Source organism: Apium graveolens, chromosome 6 (assembly GCF_009905375.1).
Source record: "Apium graveolens cultivar Ventura chromosome 6, ASM990537v1, whole genome shotgun sequence".
Taxonomy (NCBI): Eukaryota; Viridiplantae; Streptophyta; class Magnoliopsida; order Apiales; family Apiaceae; genus Apium; species Apium graveolens.
Window position 1 is genome coordinate 25,793,826 of NC_133652.1, and position 16,765 is coordinate 25,810,590.

At 33.5% G+C, this 16,765-nt stretch overlaps 4 protein-coding genes and 1 long non-coding RNA gene across 12 annotated transcripts; all 5 read left to right on the plus strand.

The window, feature by feature from the left end:
* The first annotated feature begins 1,761 nt into the window (after positions 1-1,761).
* On the plus strand, positions 1,762-4,747 carry LOC141668303 (putative polygalacturonase). Its single transcript, XM_074475120.1, has 6 exons — positions 1,762-1,872; positions 1,962-2,300; positions 2,824-2,944; positions 3,039-3,213; positions 3,339-3,409; positions 3,600-4,747. Exons 1-6 carry the CDS (start codon positions 1,783-1,785, stop codon positions 4,424-4,426), a joined length of 1,623 nt encoding a protein of 540 aa, XP_074331221.1. The 5' UTR covers positions 1,762-1,782; the 3' UTR covers positions 4,427-4,747.
* Positions 4,748-6,033: 1,286 nt separating this feature from the next.
* Positions 6,034-14,212, plus strand: LOC141668168 (uncharacterized). 8 transcript variants are annotated; one of them, XM_074474887.1, is made up of 15 exons: positions 6,034-6,226; positions 6,317-6,371; positions 6,463-6,546; positions 6,958-7,092; positions 7,210-7,461; positions 7,546-7,665; positions 7,738-7,811; positions 7,948-8,004; positions 8,655-8,733; positions 8,849-8,908; positions 9,007-9,957; positions 10,062-10,521; positions 10,622-10,874; positions 10,948-11,079; positions 11,161-14,212. In XM_074474887.1, exons 1-12 carry the CDS (start codon positions 6,218-6,220, stop codon positions 10,169-10,171), a joined length of 1,986 nt encoding a protein of 661 aa, XP_074330988.1. In that variant the 5' UTR covers positions 6,034-6,217; the 3' UTR covers positions 10,172-10,521; positions 10,622-10,874; positions 10,948-11,079; positions 11,161-14,212. The 8 variants fall into 8 exon arrangements, with proteins under 8 accessions (XP_074330988.1, XP_074330989.1, XP_074330986.1 ...); XM_074474888.1 differs by having other exon boundaries at positions 11,197-14,212; XM_074474885.1 differs by having other exon boundaries at positions 10,948-14,212.
* LOC141664808 (uncharacterized) lies at positions 10,284-12,451 on the plus strand. The gene is made up of 5 exons (XM_074470761.1): positions 10,284-10,521; positions 10,637-10,874; positions 10,948-10,999; positions 11,161-11,606; positions 12,181-12,451. Exons 1-5 carry the CDS (start codon positions 10,284-10,286, stop codon positions 12,449-12,451), a joined length of 1,245 nt encoding a protein of 414 aa, XP_074326862.1.
* Positions 12,709-13,263, plus strand: LOC141664809 (uncharacterized). Its single transcript, XM_074470762.1, has one exon. The coding sequence runs from the start codon at positions 12,709-12,711 to the stop codon at positions 13,261-13,263; it is 555 nt and encodes a 184-aa protein (XP_074326863.1).
* A 598-nt stretch (positions 14,213-14,810) lies between the features above and the next one.
* Positions 14,811-15,562, plus strand: LOC141663958 (uncharacterized). Its single transcript, XR_012551758.1, has 3 exons — positions 14,811-15,079; positions 15,159-15,258; positions 15,337-15,562. It is a non-coding gene; the product is annotated as an uncharacterized LOC141663958 (long non-coding RNA).
* Positions 15,563-16,765: the final 1,203 nt, after the last annotated feature.

Genomic DNA, 16,765 nt, shown 5'->3' on the forward strand with positions numbered 1-16,765 from the left:
TTATGAAAATATTAGTAAAAATACGGACAAATGCTGCATATGTGGTTGCATATGAGGTTGAACGGTTACATATGTGGTTGCATATGAGGTTGATCCGTATTTTGCAAATATTTTCTGCAACTTGGGTATTTATGCAAAAATTACTTGATTCAATGCATTTTATATTATTTAAAGGGAAAAATATATATATATTATTCAATAATTTGAAGGAATTAATCAGTTCAACTGATACTTATAAAACTTTATCGAATTGAAAAATATTTAATTTTAGGAGAATAGTATACAATGTTAACAAATTATTATATGAAGAAATATTAGAGTCGTAATTAAAGAAACTTAAAAATAGTTTAAATAATGATATAATTATAATTTTTCCTTCGAGTTCTTAAAAAAAATAACGAATATCAATAATAAATCTTTACAATTTATAATTTAATTTTATGTTACAACCATGATTGGTACTCGATTGTGTAAAAAATAGTTATAGATTGTTTGTCAGTGAGTGATAATGTGAATACCATATATAAGTTATTGTAATTTATTTATTACATAAATTTAATTTTCAAATAATTATAAATGCATGGTATTTAAGTAATCAATTGTCTCAGTAAATGTTAATAATAAATATAAATGTACATAAATAATATATTTAGCATATAAATAATTGAAACCATCAAGATTTGCTAAGAAATGTAACATATGATAATTTACATGCTGACATATAAACATATAACTTAATCTTACCTTTTTAACAATAATGTAAATAAAAAATAACATTTTTTCATATATACATACGTTGAATTTCAAAAAGTAACATTTTTCAATAAAATCAACTTTTATATTGACAGTATTGTAAATTTTACATTATTGTATATTATGATTGTAAGTCATTCTGACTTCAATTATGCATTTTTTATCTTTTTAAATTACGTAAGTTAATTGTAAGTTAGTCGTGAACTCAGCAGTTTATTTAAATAAAATTCTAAATTTTTGGTCAACTTTATATTGAACATATATGTTAATTTTTAGTTTTTTTTTAAACATAGTGACGACATTCTACAGAGTAAGTTTAATCATTTCATTTTAAACGTACATCGACTATCCTGTTTATATTTATTCATTAAATACAAATTATACAGCACAAACAAGAATATATATATTTTGCTTAATGAGCTATATTAGAAACGTTGTATAATTTGATAATGTATTGTATGAAAATAATGCATGTTGATAAAGAATCAACTTATATTTAATATATGTTAGACATTGTACAACATTTATAAATAAGAAAATAACTAATAACATTATAATTGTATGACGCATAAAAAAAATCTAGAAAATGAACGGTAACAGCCGGTTACCCTCGAAGATGCTATGATAGTATCTGTTCTAAAAAATGAGCAAGGTCGAATCCTAGACGACGACGACAGAGCTTATGGATTGAATTACTGATTGCATCATACCTCAACAAAACACTAATTAGAATGAAAATGACAATAGCATTGGAAAATAAATGTAATTTCTAGCATTCATTTTATTCTTTTTCGCGTCCTTTTAGCTACGACAATCACCCGTAAATTCAGAAAATTTTGCTAAACTGGGAAAGAGAATAGTGTAAAGTACTTTTAAATTGTTTCCAAAAGTGAAGATAATTTTGACTAAAACCACAATTTCAGCTAGTATACTTCACTTGACTCAAAGTATGCGGTTCCCTAGGACAAGCTATTATAAACCACAAGCTTAACCAAGTATATCACCTACCCATGACAAACACATCTTGCCATGCTATATAAGCCAGTCTTAACTAGTAACATCCAAACTGGCATAGCCATTTCTGCTATGGGGACTGTAAAAAATCACATCAGAAATCGAGTAAAAAACACTACTTTTCATCTCCTCTTCACTAATGATCTCTCTTATTGTATTATTCATCATATGATTCATACATTATATTTTGACAGGTAATGTTAATATTTTTAGTTATTGCCTCAGTGGTTCTGTTAAGCGCAAGAAATGTTGATGGTCACATATATCTTGTTCTGAAATCGCAGCCTACTGAGTATGCAGCAATAAATTGCAGAGCTCACAGTGCTTCTTTAACGGATTTCGGAGGAGTAGGCGACGGAATTACATTAAATACCAAGGCTTTTCAGGCAGCTATTCGAAATCTGAGTCAATTTGAGACACAAGGCGGATCACAACTTTTTGTACCTCCTGGAAAATGGTTAACTTCCTCATTTAATCTCACTAGTCATTTCACTCTTTATCTTCATAAAGATGCTATCATTCTTGCCTCTCAGGTATCACTTCTCTTCAGCCACACTTAAATTATTTTCCATAATACCAGTAATTTATGTTTAACAAGATTAGCCCCCCCGTTAACTGTGTGTCACAAGTTTTATTTACCTCGGATATACACTTAAATTTGTTGTGTCAGATACAATTTTGTTTGTAGCAAATTGAAATAGTGTTTATTACTGCTTGAGGATGAAATCTTAGACTTTCTGTTTAAGATCTCATGTTAACTTAACTGTCGTCATGCTATAGTTGAAGCCTTGAAGAGTCCCGGTTCTTGCAGATGAATGACATTAAAACTACAAACTGTGAAACAGATAGGTTCTAAAGATGAAAAGCTGATGCATGCCTAACAAATACTAGAATCAAAGTGCTGATCATTGTAGTTCAAACCTTGGATTTTCCAAGCACAACCTAAAATGAGTCTTGTATCTTCTTTGGCTATTGAATGTGACTTTAAAGCTTGAAAATAATGGATCCTGACATGAGTACACAACTGATAGTTTTCTTCCCACCAAATTGGTTTAGGTTGAGAGCGAGTGGGCAGTAATTAATCCCCTGCCATCCTATGGACGGGGAAGGGATACAGATGGTGGAAGATATATAAGTCTCATCTTTGGCACCAATCTTACTGATGTCGTTATAACAGGTAATGTATGCCCTCGTATGTTTGATACAAGCTTACTTTAATAGTATATGCTACTTGTAACTTGATAATGAATATATCTGTTAACTTACTTCAGGAGACAATGGAACCATTGATGGTCAAGGTCAGGTCTGGTGGGATAAGTTTCACAACAAGGAGCTTAAATACACACGGCCTTACCTGATAGAAATTATGTACTCTAAGGATATTCAGATCTCCAATCTTACATTGGTCAACTCTCCTTCCTGGAATGTTCATCCCACGTATAGCAGGTTAAACCTCTAAAGAAATGAAACAATAATCACTCAACCTTATTTTTTTGTTTTTGAGTTTATGACTACATTAGCAAAGTAACAATGCCCTGAAATATGGTTTCACTGGTTTATGTTGTGCACAGCAATATCATTATACAAGGCATAACAATTTTTGCAAATGTACCATCCCCAAACACTGATGGCATCAATCCGGGTGAGCTAGCTCATTCATATTGAGAAATAGCATTCTATCTTTTAATTCTTATATATTGATATTGTTATATATGAAGAAGCCAACAAGCAGTTATAAGATTTCTCTTTCGAAGTACAAAAACAAGTGGCAATGACAACAGTTTCATGAATGACTTACTTGTGGATTCTATGCTTGCCTTGTTGTGATTCAGACTCCTGTAATAATACCCGAATTGAGGACTGTTACATTGTTTCTGGAGACGACTGTGTTGCTGTTAAGAGCGGTTGGGATGAGTATGGAATTTCATTTGGAATGCCAACGAAACAGCTAACAATCAGGCGGCTCACTTGCATTTCACCAACAAGTGCAGTGATTGCTTTAGGCAGTGAAATGTCGGGTGGAATTGAAGATGTAAGAGCGGAAGACATCCTAGCCATTAATACAGAATCCGGTGTTAGGATCAAAACTGCTGTAGGAAGAGGTGCATATGTTAGGGACATATATGTTCGACGTATGACATTGAATACAATGAAATGGGTATTTTGGATGACAGGAAATTATGGTTCTCACCCTGATAATAACACTGACCCAAACGCGATTCCTGTGGTTCAGAATATCAATTACCAAGATATTATTGCTAAAAATGTATCAATGGCGGGTGAGCTGAATGGCATTTCTGGCCATCCATTCAATGGGATTTGTATATCGAATGCTACCATTAAAATGTCAAAATCAACGAAACAACCTGCTTGGAATTGTACAGACGCTTCTGGAATCTCAAGCTCAGTGACGCCGCCACCTTGTCCTCAGTTGGCAGCTAAAGGACCTCCAAAACAAGACTCAGCATGTAAATTTCCAACAGATAAGCTGCCCATTGATGATGTGAAAATGCAAATGTGCCCTCTCAACATCCAACAAGCCAGTGGGAAATCAACCTTTGCATCATCTGCTTCATCCCGTGTAATCATCCTCTGCTCAGGCGCCCTAGTAAAGCTAGTGGCATATAATTTAATTTTATCTAGTTTTCATGTAAATTAACAAAATTCAACAATGGCTGTGTTCCCGAATCTAGAATAGAAAAGAAAAGAATAGAAAATAACCGATTTTTCTTTCTCTCATAATCTTTCCAAAAGTGGGAATAAAAATTTGGAGACAAAAATAAAGAAAATTTTTTCCCAAATTTGTAGCTTTCTTTAACTTTCTTTCATAAAAGTTGTTCGGGAACAAGCTGAAGAAATATATTTTTTACATTTCTTATTCTTTTCTCTCCAAAAAAAGTCTCTGGAACACAGCATTAAAAAGGTCGAGTGGAACAGGACAGTGAAGGAGAAAAAAGTCTCAAACCTAGAAAAAAACAGAATTTTAAGGCTACAGGAAGTTAATTGATATCAAATTTTGTTGAATATGTTTCACGGTTTTTCTAATGTGTGCCCAATATCACACGATAAGCACTAACTTATATGAGTTTGATGTATTTTGATTGGTCTAATCATAAATATTGATGAACGCCCTGCATTTACAACAACTCCACCAATAAAAATACATAAAATTCATAAAATTTAGTATTTATTATGTGCCCCTGGACACACATTAGAAAGACAGTATATTTCATAAAAACTTTTCACATGTTTCCAACATCGCTGTACTGCAATTCTGCACCTCCAAAGCACCGCCCCCAACAATAATTTGTGGGAAATTTTTCAGAGTTTTTTTATTTTCAGAATAAAAATATGTAAAATTACCAAATTACCCCTGTCTTGATATATTTTTAAGAGTTTTTTATTGTAAATGTAGGGGCAATTTTATCTTTTCACTCATTTTTTGTTCTGAAAATATGAAAATTGTTCTCAAAATAACATTTTTTGTGTTGTGTGAACATTGTTGACAATTTCTATATAACATTTTCAAGCATAACTAAGGGCTTGCTCCCGAGTTTTTTAATGGGAAGGAAGGGAGTGTTTAGGAGTTAAAGTACTTTCATCCCATTTTTGGAGTGAAAGTTTTGGAGTGAAAGATTGTTAAATTTACATTTATTAACACTTGCTTTCGCCCCTTTTAAAAACTCGGAAGCACGATTACGAAGCGAAGTGAAACTAATTTACTTACCCTTCACTTGCTTTCCTTCCCTTTTAAAACTCGGGAGTAAGGGGTAAGTCTCTGGCTCCCGATTGACGACTCCACGTTAATGCAGGGGTGGGTCCATAATCATAAGGAAAGATGGGGTACATCATAGATGCTGGCCATAATTAATGAACACGTGTTGTGCTGCTTTTTTTTTAACGAAATAAATAATTCAGTAAATCTTTTCAACATAAACAGTAAAAGTACTATTTTTATTCGCACATCTATAAATAAATATAATAAATCCTGCATCCTCAAAAAGTGTATAAAATTTACACCCACTACCCTACAAATTTGAACATAATTACAATAAATGCCATCAAAATCTTCAAAAATTTATGTAATTTACAACTAATATCATTTACTTCTAACATATTTACACTAAATACCATGGAAATTTCAAATAACTTCTGTACTGCACGGGGACAAATGCATTTACTGTGCATAAAGTGCACAAATTTCTTACATCTCCTTCTTTATCTTCTTTGACATACACACGCTTACACGTGTGTGATATACAACACAGTATTATATTTCGGGTGCGTGGCTTTCACTTCCTCTTATATTCAGTTTGTTTAACACATATAGACAGACAATCACAGATGAATTTAGATTGAGGTTTTCATCCTATTTCAAATTTGAATTGTGTCTACTGAATCTACAACTTCTCTCTCCATCTGTTGCTTCAGTTGTCATCCGTTTACCGGGATGAAAGAGGTAATGTCCCCCCCTTTGCTTTATAAGTGATTTACTAATTGATTAAGATTTTCTTGAGTGTTTTTTATAATTTTGTTCTTCTTGGATCAGGCTAACTATAACCATCTTAATCTGGATAGTTTTATGAGTATTCAATCGGAACGCTGTACGAACCAATTAATACATTGAAATAGTATAAATTTACTGTATGTTCATTATATTACGCACCTATTGAATTTTGTTTTTCATTTGTCCAGGCACGCACCCCAAGAAACATCAGAGGGTTTGTTCAGTTGGCACTCCCACCCTTCTGAATGTACCGCCAGCAGGCATTGTTGAAGGTTTGTATATCAGAAATTTTTATAGATTTGAAGTTTTTAAAGAATTATGTTCAATTTGATATATGCAATGCAAGTGTTGTTAGAAGTATGTTGATTTTGAAATGCTGTTATTTTCCGGAGTCCATATTGGTGATGCAAGTGTTCTTTTTTGAAGTTTTTGAAGAATTATGTTCAATTTGATTTATGCAATGCAATATTTAACTATTTGTTTCATTACTGTTATAATCGTTACTTAGTGATTGACATATCAATGACACGTATGGATGTTGCATTGTCTTTATGTGTCATATTCAATATTTCCCAAACACTTAAAATAGTTGAGATGATCTACATTAAACCCCGATGAATTTTTAGTGTTTTACATCCAAATAATTGACAATACATAGTCTGATTATTTTTTGAAAACTGTAGGAACGTCTGGGACTTGTGAAACGTTGATAGCAAATACTGAGCAATGTCCCAATAGGCATTCCCAAGGACATATGAAAACTGCATTGCCTCTACGTGATATCTCCAATTTAAAACGGCGAACTGCACCCGTCTACGGTAACTTTAATTTTATGTACTATAATATGTAGTGCATTGTTGTATGAAAATTTCTTATATGTACTGCAATGTTGTACTGCAAATCAATTTTTACAGTTGTATGTCAATTTTATTTAGGTTATAAAGATTCAAGTAAAGTTGCGAGAAATCCAAATAGTGCTCCACTTAATTTTCACGTATGCTCTTTGTATACCCCTGTTTCCTTTGTTACAACAGAGAATCACCCACAACACTGTTCAGAAGTGGATTCTGTTAGTGGATCTCCTATGCCTCATCACAGTAGTCCCCTTTCTACAGTTTTTCCCTATTATGTTGATTCACAGAATACTTATGGTATTCCTCGAAGAGCGCCTCTTACTCCAGAACAAGGTAGAAACTGCTGTCATTGTAGAATATGATATTTTTATTGTTTTTTATTCTTCAGTACTCATATTCTACTCACTTTCCCCCTAGATTTTACACACAGTCGTCTTCAATCGCAAAAGCAAACTGATTCATCCCACACTTCTGTCACTGGTATAGATTTGTTATCCACAATTTCAAGTACCAATTTGTTCAAGTCCCCGCCATCAGGTATTTAAATTTAAATTTTATGTTTTGTACTATATGTACTTCAATCAGTTATTAAATATCAAACTACTGTAGGAAAATCTTTTTCAATATCTAAAGATACAAGTTCAATAGCGAAAAAGTCAAATACTGCTCCATATAACAGTCACGTAAGTCCCTTTTATACCCCTGGCTCCGATAGTGCAACTCAAAGTCACCCACCAGGATTTGCACATGTGGTTCGTGGCAGAGGTACTCCTCTGAATATTCGTAGCAGTTCACTATGTACTATTTCTTCCGAATCAGGTGGTTCACACAATGGTCATGAAAATTCTCGAAGAGAGCCTCTTTCTCATGATCGAGGTAAAATGTTAAATTTTAAATATTTGGTTCTGTTGTTGATTTTTAAATTGTATGTTGGATAAAATTTACTCATAACATTCATTCCACATATACAACAAATTTTTATAATTTCATTTATTTAAATAAAATTAGATGTATAATCCAAATCTCTAGGCACCGCTGAGAGCTGTTCCAAATCAACATTGAACGGGGAGACAAGAAGAAAACCTAACTCTGAATCACCACTTGGTTCAACAGTCCCTTTCTCTAATGTTTCAAATATACATAGTTTCAATAAATTTGTCCCAAGTATCACTATTTATTATGGGAATTTTTATTACAATGCGATATGTATTTCACCTACTAAATTGATTACCTTTTATAAAATATTTATCCTACTTGCAGGCGTTTTTTCTAGGGAGTCGATGATTTCAAAAACTACTAAATTTACGAAAATAAGTCCTAATCCTGGTGTTCATATCCCGTCTACGCGTCTGTTTGATGAAAATGATGGCAACACTGATTTTGAAAATACAGGTTTCTGTATAATTCATCACATTAAAGTAACATTTTTTAGCTTATTTATTACGTTACCGTAATTCGTTGGAGTTCACGTTCAGTAATTTCAATAAGCTGATGTACTCCTATTTTCAATGTTGTCCTGTATTTAGAATCAAGATTTTGTTGTTTGCAAAGCATTCCGTAATTCCAGAATTACAAGCAGAAGAGAGAATTTATTTTGGGATGATGGTAATTACCATTAACACTCTTCTATGTAATTTAAAGAACAACATTCCAATGTAGACAATTATGAAAATGTTAATATATTATTTTTTATCTTTTTTTTTGTTTTCTATATTTTTAGCAGATTACATAAATCCTTACATTGACCATGCATTCAAGTATACCATTCAAACTGAACCAGGTACCTAATGTTCTGTAAATTTATACTGATAATTTTATTTAGTGAAATAATATTTTAAAGTTTTACTAAATAATGTAGACAAAATTTTACCACTGCAGGATCAAGCGGTTATTGTTCGTTAGGTCCTCCTACAGAGTTTTGTTCTAAATGTGATGTTGTTATGTGGAAAGAAAAGAGAACCAACAAAAATGTTAAAAATGGTACTCCTAAGTTTAGTTTATGCTGCTGTCAAGGTCAGATAAAACTTCCACCAACACCGCCAACTCCATCTTATCTTCTGAAATTATATACTGATCTTGCGATAAGTAATTATTTCAGAAGACGCATTAGGATGTACAATGCTATGTTTGCGTTTACTTCGATGGGTGGTAAGATTGATTATTCTATTAACTGTGGAAGAGCTCCATATGTTTATCGTCTCAATGGACAAAACCATCATGTGTTTGGCACACTTATACCCAACGAAGGAAATGATCCAAAATTTTGTCAACTCTACATTTATGACACTGAGCACAAAATTGAGAACCATATGAAATGGATTAAAGTTGATGATGGAGATGCTCTTGATGTGGATATCGTAGAAGGTTTGGTCAAAATGTTAGATGAAACGAACCAATTGGTAAGGAAATTCAGAACGGCTCGGGATCGATTCAAAGAAAATCCTGTAAGAGATCTCAAAATAAAGTTGAAGGTATGTCGTTCAGAGAGTGGGCGTGAAAATATGATAGGACCCTCAGACAAGGTAGCATGTGTAATGGTTGGCGATATTGACACAACAGTTGGTGATAGAGATATAATTGTTGAGAAAAAGTTAGATGTCAACTCGCGTGATATAGTGATGGAGAAGTCTGATAAAGTACTTGAAAGAATATCCAGCGTTCATCCTTCACTCACGGTATTGCAGTACCCACTTCTTTTTCCTCTTTGTGAGGACGGCTACATTGATCAAATACCTTATGTAGATTCCGAGAACCAGAACAAGAAGAAGCGTAAAAGAATTACGATGAAGGAATATTATGCCTATAGGTTCCAAGTCCGTCGTAATGAAGGTAAATAATGTTGATTTGTACGTCCTTTTTTAATATTGACTTTATTTTATTACATGTTTAGCATACTTTCTAAATTGGAACTAACCACTTGGTTCAACATTTAGGTTTGCACGTACGGTTGGGCGGAAGGCTGTACCGGCAGTATGTAGTAGATGCCTTTTCATGTGGAACAGTCCCGTCTGTGATGGCTCCAAACTCACCAAAAAACTCTTAGATGTGACTTATACAACTTTTTTGCAAAGAAAGCACTCAATGGTCAAACAGATTCCTCAAATGTAGGTAAAGGTTTCATACTCCTTGCAAATTTTCTCGGTTCTAAACGCTATATGCAGAAGAATTTCCAAGATGCTCTTGCAGTTTGCCGTGTTGTTGGTCACCCCGATATTTTTTTGACAATGACATGCAACCCTCTTTGGGATGAGATTCAACAAATGATGGAATTTATTCCAGGATGCAATCCCAGATATTCTCCTGATGTAATTGCCCGAGTTTTCCACCTCAAACTTGAACAATTATTATTAGATGATGTTAAGAAGAAAAACTACTTTGGCACATGTTTGGGAGGTACGAAATGATGGCATTTGAATAAATAATTTTTTTTATGTTTTTCATCATAATTTTTATCCAGGATTATAAATAATTGTTATCTCTAAATTTTTTGTAGTCATGTATGTTGTAGAATTCCAGAGCCGGGGACTCCCACATGTTCACATATTGATATGGCCTGATTCGGAGTCAAAGAGAAAGCTGACTAGAGATGTTGACAAATTTGTTAGTGCCGAGATTCCTGATCCTATCACAGACCCTCTTGGTTATGAAGCTGTGAAGTCGTTGATGATTCACGTACCCTGTGGACTGCAGAACACTAAATCTCCATGCATGAATAACGGTGTCTGCGCAAAGCATTTTCCGAAGAAGTATGCCTTTCTGCATTTTTTATAGAACTTTAATATTGTCTAAAGTTTACACAATTATTATCAAATTTAATAGGTACTGCAGAGAGACGTATTTGATCAGTTCGGTTTCCCCATATACAAAAGACGTAATACAGGAGTAACGGTTCTCAAAGGGAGATGTGAACTTGATAACCGTTGGGTCATGCCGTACAACTGAGATCTTCTGGTAAAATACCAATGCCACATGAATGTTGAAATATGTTATCACGTCCGTAGTTTAAAATACTTATTCAAGTATTGTCTAAAGGGTCATGACCGTGCAACGGTCGAAATTTCAACTCAGAAAAATCACAATCAAAGCAAAGTGGATGCTCCTGTAGACGAGATTAATGCATATTTTGATGGGCGGTACATATGTGCATCTGAGGCAGCGTATAGAATATTCTCTTTTCCTATTCATTTTCGCTCCATTTTCGTGCTACGTTTATCGTTTCATTTGCCAGGAGAGAGAAGTTGCACTTTTAATGAAAATGAAGACCTTGACAAAGTTGTTCGTCGTGAGCAGCACAAGCTAAGTCAGTTGGAAACATTTTTTAAACTAAACCGGTGTGATCATGAAGCCCGCAAATATACCTATGACAAAATTCCACAATTTTATGTCTGGAATGAGATTGATCGTGTTTGGTCAATGCGGAAAAAGGGCCAGCAGATTCGTAGGCTGCTATACACTCATCACAGTGATGGGGAGTTGTGGTAACTACGTCTATTACTTTCTAATGTTCGTGGTTCCACCTCATTTGAATCTCTAAAGACTGTTCATGGTATTCATTACCGAACCTTTCAAAATGCGTGTAAGGCCTTAGGTTTACTTGATGATGACAAGGAGTGGCATTCTGTAATTATTGAATGTTCTATTGGTGGCTTTTCTGAACAGATACGACAACTTTTTGTACATATTATTGTCAATTGTCAGGTTTCTGATTTTAGAAATCTATGGGACATTCATTGGAGGAACATGATTGATGATTTTATGCTCAGTAGACGCAAAAATATCAATGATCCAAGCATAATATTTTCTGATAAACAACTACAGTTTTTTGCACTTGCAGGCACGACTCTATACTATGAAAATGATGTGTTTCATACTTTATAATTACAGAGTTTATAAATCTTGAATTTCCTCTTTAATTATTTTAAAATGTTATGCAGAGATTGATAAGTTGCTAAAGTCCATTGGTAAGTTAGTCAAACACTACTCACACTTGCCTCAACCGCCGGCCAGTTATCTACATAGTGGCTTGAATAACTTGGTAATTGATGAAACCAGTTACAACCTTGCTGATATGGAGATGGAGTTTAACAAGCTAATTACTAACTACAATCCGGAACAACTTACAATTTTCAATGAGGTATACAACCCTGTGCGGAATAAGTTGGGTAGTGTATACTTTGTTTATGATAGTGGGGGCTGCGGAAAAACCTATGTGTGGAAGACTATTATTTACAAGTTACGTTCTGAAGGCTTGATAGTTCTTCCAGTTGCATCTTCCAGAATAGCTGCCACTTTAATGCCCGGTGGCCGAACATCGCATTCATGATTCAAAATTCCAATTGTGTTAGATGACTGCTCTTCTTGTGCAATTCGTCACGATTCAGATATCGCTGAACTTATCAAAAACACAAGTCTGATAATTTGGGACGAAGTCCCCATGCAACATCGCTATGCCTTTAAATGTCTTGACCGCTCCTTACATGATATAATGAAAGCGGTAGATCCATCAAATACCATATTCCGTTTGGAGGCATTACTGCGGTTCTTAGAGGTGATTTTAGACAGATTCTTCATGTAATAACTATGGGTTCCCGTGGAGATGTTGTGTCTGCATCTATAACCAGATCACAGCTTTGGGTTAATTGTAAAATCTTGACTCTATATCGTAACATGAGGTCGAATCAAGCTACAAATGATGAGGAGTTGCACAGTTTGAAATTGTTTACGGAGTGGGTATTGAATATTGGTGATGGGACCCCTACACCATCCTCTAAATTCAACAGTTGTCTAGAAGAGGATGATACTGAAATTCCTATAGACTTCTGTGATCCTGAAACACAGAATTCAATTGAAAATATGATCAAGTGGACCTATCCCCGGTTTCTTTCACAGTACAGGTCTCCGCAGTACTTAAGCGAGCGAGCAATTTTAACTCCAACTAACCAAATTGTTAATCATCTCAACACTGTAATTGTTGAAAACATACTAGGTGATGAATCTACGTATTACAGCGTAGATAGAGCAGAGGATTTAGGAGGGACTGCTTCAGAATTGAGTTTTGCTTTTCCGCCTAAATATTTAAACTCCATCACTATTCCAGGACTGCCACTGTACGAGCTAAAGTTGAAGGAAGGGTAGCTGTAATGCTTATGCGGAATCTTAACCAAACTCTTGGCCTCTGTAACGGCACACGCATGATGATAACTTGATGTCTAAAGCATTGTGTTGAGTGTGAAGTTATATGTGGTGCATTTGTTGGAACTAAGCATTTTATTCCTAGAATGGAACTACGTTCATCAAACACAAAGCTCCCTTTCAAGCTAATCCGTAATCAGATGCCCCTCCAAGTCTGTTATTCCATGACGATCAATAAAGCTCAAGGCCAATCTCTTGAGAGGGTTGGTTTGTACTTGCCTAATTCTGTGTTTACTCACGGCCAACTCTATGTTGCAATTAGTCGTGTTACTTCTCCTTTTGGACTGAAGGTTTTCAATGATTCCAAGAACGGGGATGCTACTAATATAACCAAAAATGTAGTTTATAAAGAAATTTTCTATAATGTACCAGTTTCAATTTGACAAGTAAATTTGCTACATGTTTCCTTTTTTGTATTACAGGCAATTATGATTTTACTATCTGTACAATTTTTTTGTCATTTGGTCTTTTGTTAAATCCCTTATGGGGTTGCTAAACAAAAAAGTTTACTTTTGCAGTTTTAGTACTTTTTTCCACTTTCCTTCTACTTCTGCATTGGATTTCTTTATAAAAAAATATATACACAAAGCTCCCTTTCAAGCTAATCCGTAAGCAGATGCCTCTCCAAGTCTGTTATTCCATGACGATCAATAAAGCTCAAGGCCAATCTCTTGAGAGGGTTGGTTTGTACTTGCCTAATTCTGTGTTTACTCACGGCCAACTCTATGTTGCAATTAGTCGTGTTACTTCTCCTTCCGGACTGAAGGTTTTCAATGATTCCAAGAACGGGGATGCTACTAATATAACCAAAAATGTAGTTTATAAAGAAATTTTCTATAATGTACCAGTTTCAATTTGACAAGTAAATTTGCTACATGTTTCCTTTTTTGTATTACAGGCAATTATGATTTTACTATCTGTACAATTTTTTTGTCATTTGGTCTTTTGTTAAATCCCTTATGGAGTTGCTAAACAAAAAAGTTTACTTTTGCAGTTTTAGTACTTTTTTCCACTATCCTTCTACTTCTGCATTGGATTTCTTTATAAAAAAATATATACACAATATCACTTTATTGACTTGACCACTCTATAAAAATCTATATTCTTATAACCAAAAAGCACTCCTATCATATGTGTAGTCTAATCTAATTACATGAACCAGTTTGTTGCTACTTTTTATTTCAAGATTTAGAGGTTAAACATATATATGAAGCATCTCACAATCTTCAAATTACACTGGAAGATCATGACCTCAGTCAACTTTCTATCTTTATCTGACCTTCATTCATTCACTCCAACTGATTGCAAAATAAAAATTCACATATCCAGAAAATGGAATGACTATGCTCCATATCCACGTTCCGCCCGGAGTCAATCTTTTGGTGGTAGACGAAATGGTAAGGCTTCTCCTCTATCATATTTCTGGAAATTTGAAAAAGTTATTAAAATATGTTCTCCATTTACATATTTCTTTATATGTTTTAGGGTGTTCGTAAGCATATTTGGATTCCTCCAAGTGTGGTGGGTCGTCTTGGTAGGAATTTAATGGTAGGAAAAACATATGAAATATGCAATTTCATTGTATATCAGCACACGGGGAAGTTCAAATATTTTGACAGTCAATCTCATATCTATATGACTGAGATGACTATAGTGAACATGATTTAGTCATCCACATTTGATAACCTGAGTGAAGTCTTTGAATTCACGTACCTTGGTAATATTAATTCCACTCTATTTGAGGACAATCACTGCATAGGTAACTGGCTTTTACCAAGATCTCTGTTCCCGTTTTCTTAAAAAACTTTAAATGACTTTCTTTTATGTGGTCTTTTCAGATGTTGTTGGTGTGATGATGCGTAGGAAAAACCTACACACCCAAACCGATTTGAACAACGAAACTCACACTTATTTGGTCCTCTACATTACTGATTGCGTGTAAGTACTTTAGCCGTCTTTATCCCAACTGTATTGATATACATGTGCTACTGCAACCCATTTAATTAGCACTTGCAGGTACTATATTAAGGTCCGACTTTGGGATCATTGTGCTTTGTCCACGAATATTGAACTGAACAATGATGCCTTCCTGCCTTTGCATCCCATTATTTTAACAATATCCAGTTGCAAAATGGTTCAAGATCAATACTCCAAAGCTGTTACCCTATGCAGTACTTCTTCCACCAAGGTCTTTGTGAATTATGATATCCTCGAGTTCATGAATTGCGGAAGAGGTCTATTTTCGAACACCAAATATTTTACAAATTTCCACGTTTTTTTTACAAATAAGTTAATCATTTTCATAATATTTCAATGTATTGCATAATATTTTAATTGCGATTATGTTATTGTGATGAGTCCTTTTATTTGGATTTGTAAAGTGAATTTTTAGTAGTTTCATCCATGCAATTATGTTGTTTCTTATTAAAATTTTTACTATAAGTTAACGTCTCGATCTTAACAAACGTTTACTAAAATTTTGAACAATAATGTAACACCCAGCCACTCTTTACCCAGAGAAGTCGGGAACGTACTAAATAAAAAAAATATATTTACAGAACAAAGTATTTTCCAAGATCAAAATGATTAACCACATTTTGATTCCCATTTGTTAAACATTAGTATTGATAAATTGAATACTTTAACAACATATATAAAGATTTAAACGACAAATAACCAATATATATATATTTAACCATAAGAAATTCAAACTTCACATATTAACAGAATATTTTTCACAATAAATATGACCCATTATTATTACACAAATGTTGTAACTAAATTCTACAAAATTAACAAATGAAGCGTTCGAGAGTTAAAATGATCTAAGAAATCCTGCTACTACAAAATTAGAATTAATAGAATTCCGTGTTTAAAATTAAGAATTTATTATGAAATTGAAAAGGTGGAAACAAATGTCTTTGTACCATAGTCATTTTTGTAAGAACTTTGACTTCAAAAATATTCCAAACATTTTATGTAATTTAACAACAAATTACGTTACAAATAAAGAAGTTTAATTTCAATATTCCATCACGGTGAATGAAAAACAAAACTCTTTCTAAACCTCAAATACATTTGGTACTATAAGTACTGCATGTCAATTTTTATAACATAAATTGATACGTCGTCCACATTTTTTATGATAAGAAATTGTAATATATTATTAAATAAAACGTAATGCCAATATCTACCGCAATTTTTTAAAGACTACAAATCACTATATTATTTATATAACTATATTTTTTTGTAACTTCACATAACAGTATACACTTATAAAAAATAAATAAATACATAAACACATATTAACATATATAAACACATATAACTTTATATAGTTTCACATAGCGCAACCCGTCATAATAAAACGATAATATAACAACCCGCCAGTATTTTCCAATACAACTCGGTAATGTACTAAATAACAACAAATATGTAGAGAACA

Coding starts and splice junctions, on each gene's coding strand:
- LOC141668303 (XM_074475120.1), top strand. CDS start 1,783: ATGCTATATAAGCCAGTCTTAACTAGTAACATCCAAACTGGCATAGCC. Junction 2,301..2,823: donor CTATCATTCTTGCCTCTCAG/GTATCACTTCTC, acceptor AAATTGGTTTAG/GTTGAGAGCGAGTGGGCAGT. Junction 2,945..3,038: donor TACTGATGTCGTTATAACAG/GTAATGTATGCC, acceptor AACTTACTTCAG/GAGACAATGGAACCATTGAT.
- LOC141668168 (XM_074474885.1), top strand. Junction 7,093..7,209: donor GCGAACTGCACCCGTCTACG/GTAACTTTAATT, acceptor AATTTTATTTAG/GTTATAAAGATTCAAGTAAA. Junction 7,812..7,947: donor CTGCTCCATATAACAGTCAC/GTAAGTCCCTTT, acceptor CTTCCGAATCAG/GTGGTTCACACAATGGTCAT.
- LOC141664808 (XM_074470761.1), top strand. CDS start 10,284: ATGCAGAAGAATTTCCAAGATGCTCTTGCAGTTTGCCGTGTTGTTGGT. Junction 10,875..10,947: donor GCAAAGCATTTTCCGAAGAA/GTATGCCTTTCT, acceptor CAAATTTAATAG/GTACTGCAGAGAGACGTATT. Junction 11,000..11,160: donor TTTCCCCATATACAAAAGAC/GTAATACAGGAG, acceptor TATTGTCTAAAG/GGTCATGACCGTGCAACGGT.
- LOC141664809 (XM_074470762.1), top strand. CDS start 12,709: ATGGGTTCCCGTGGAGATGTTGTGTCTGCATCTATAACCAGATCACAG.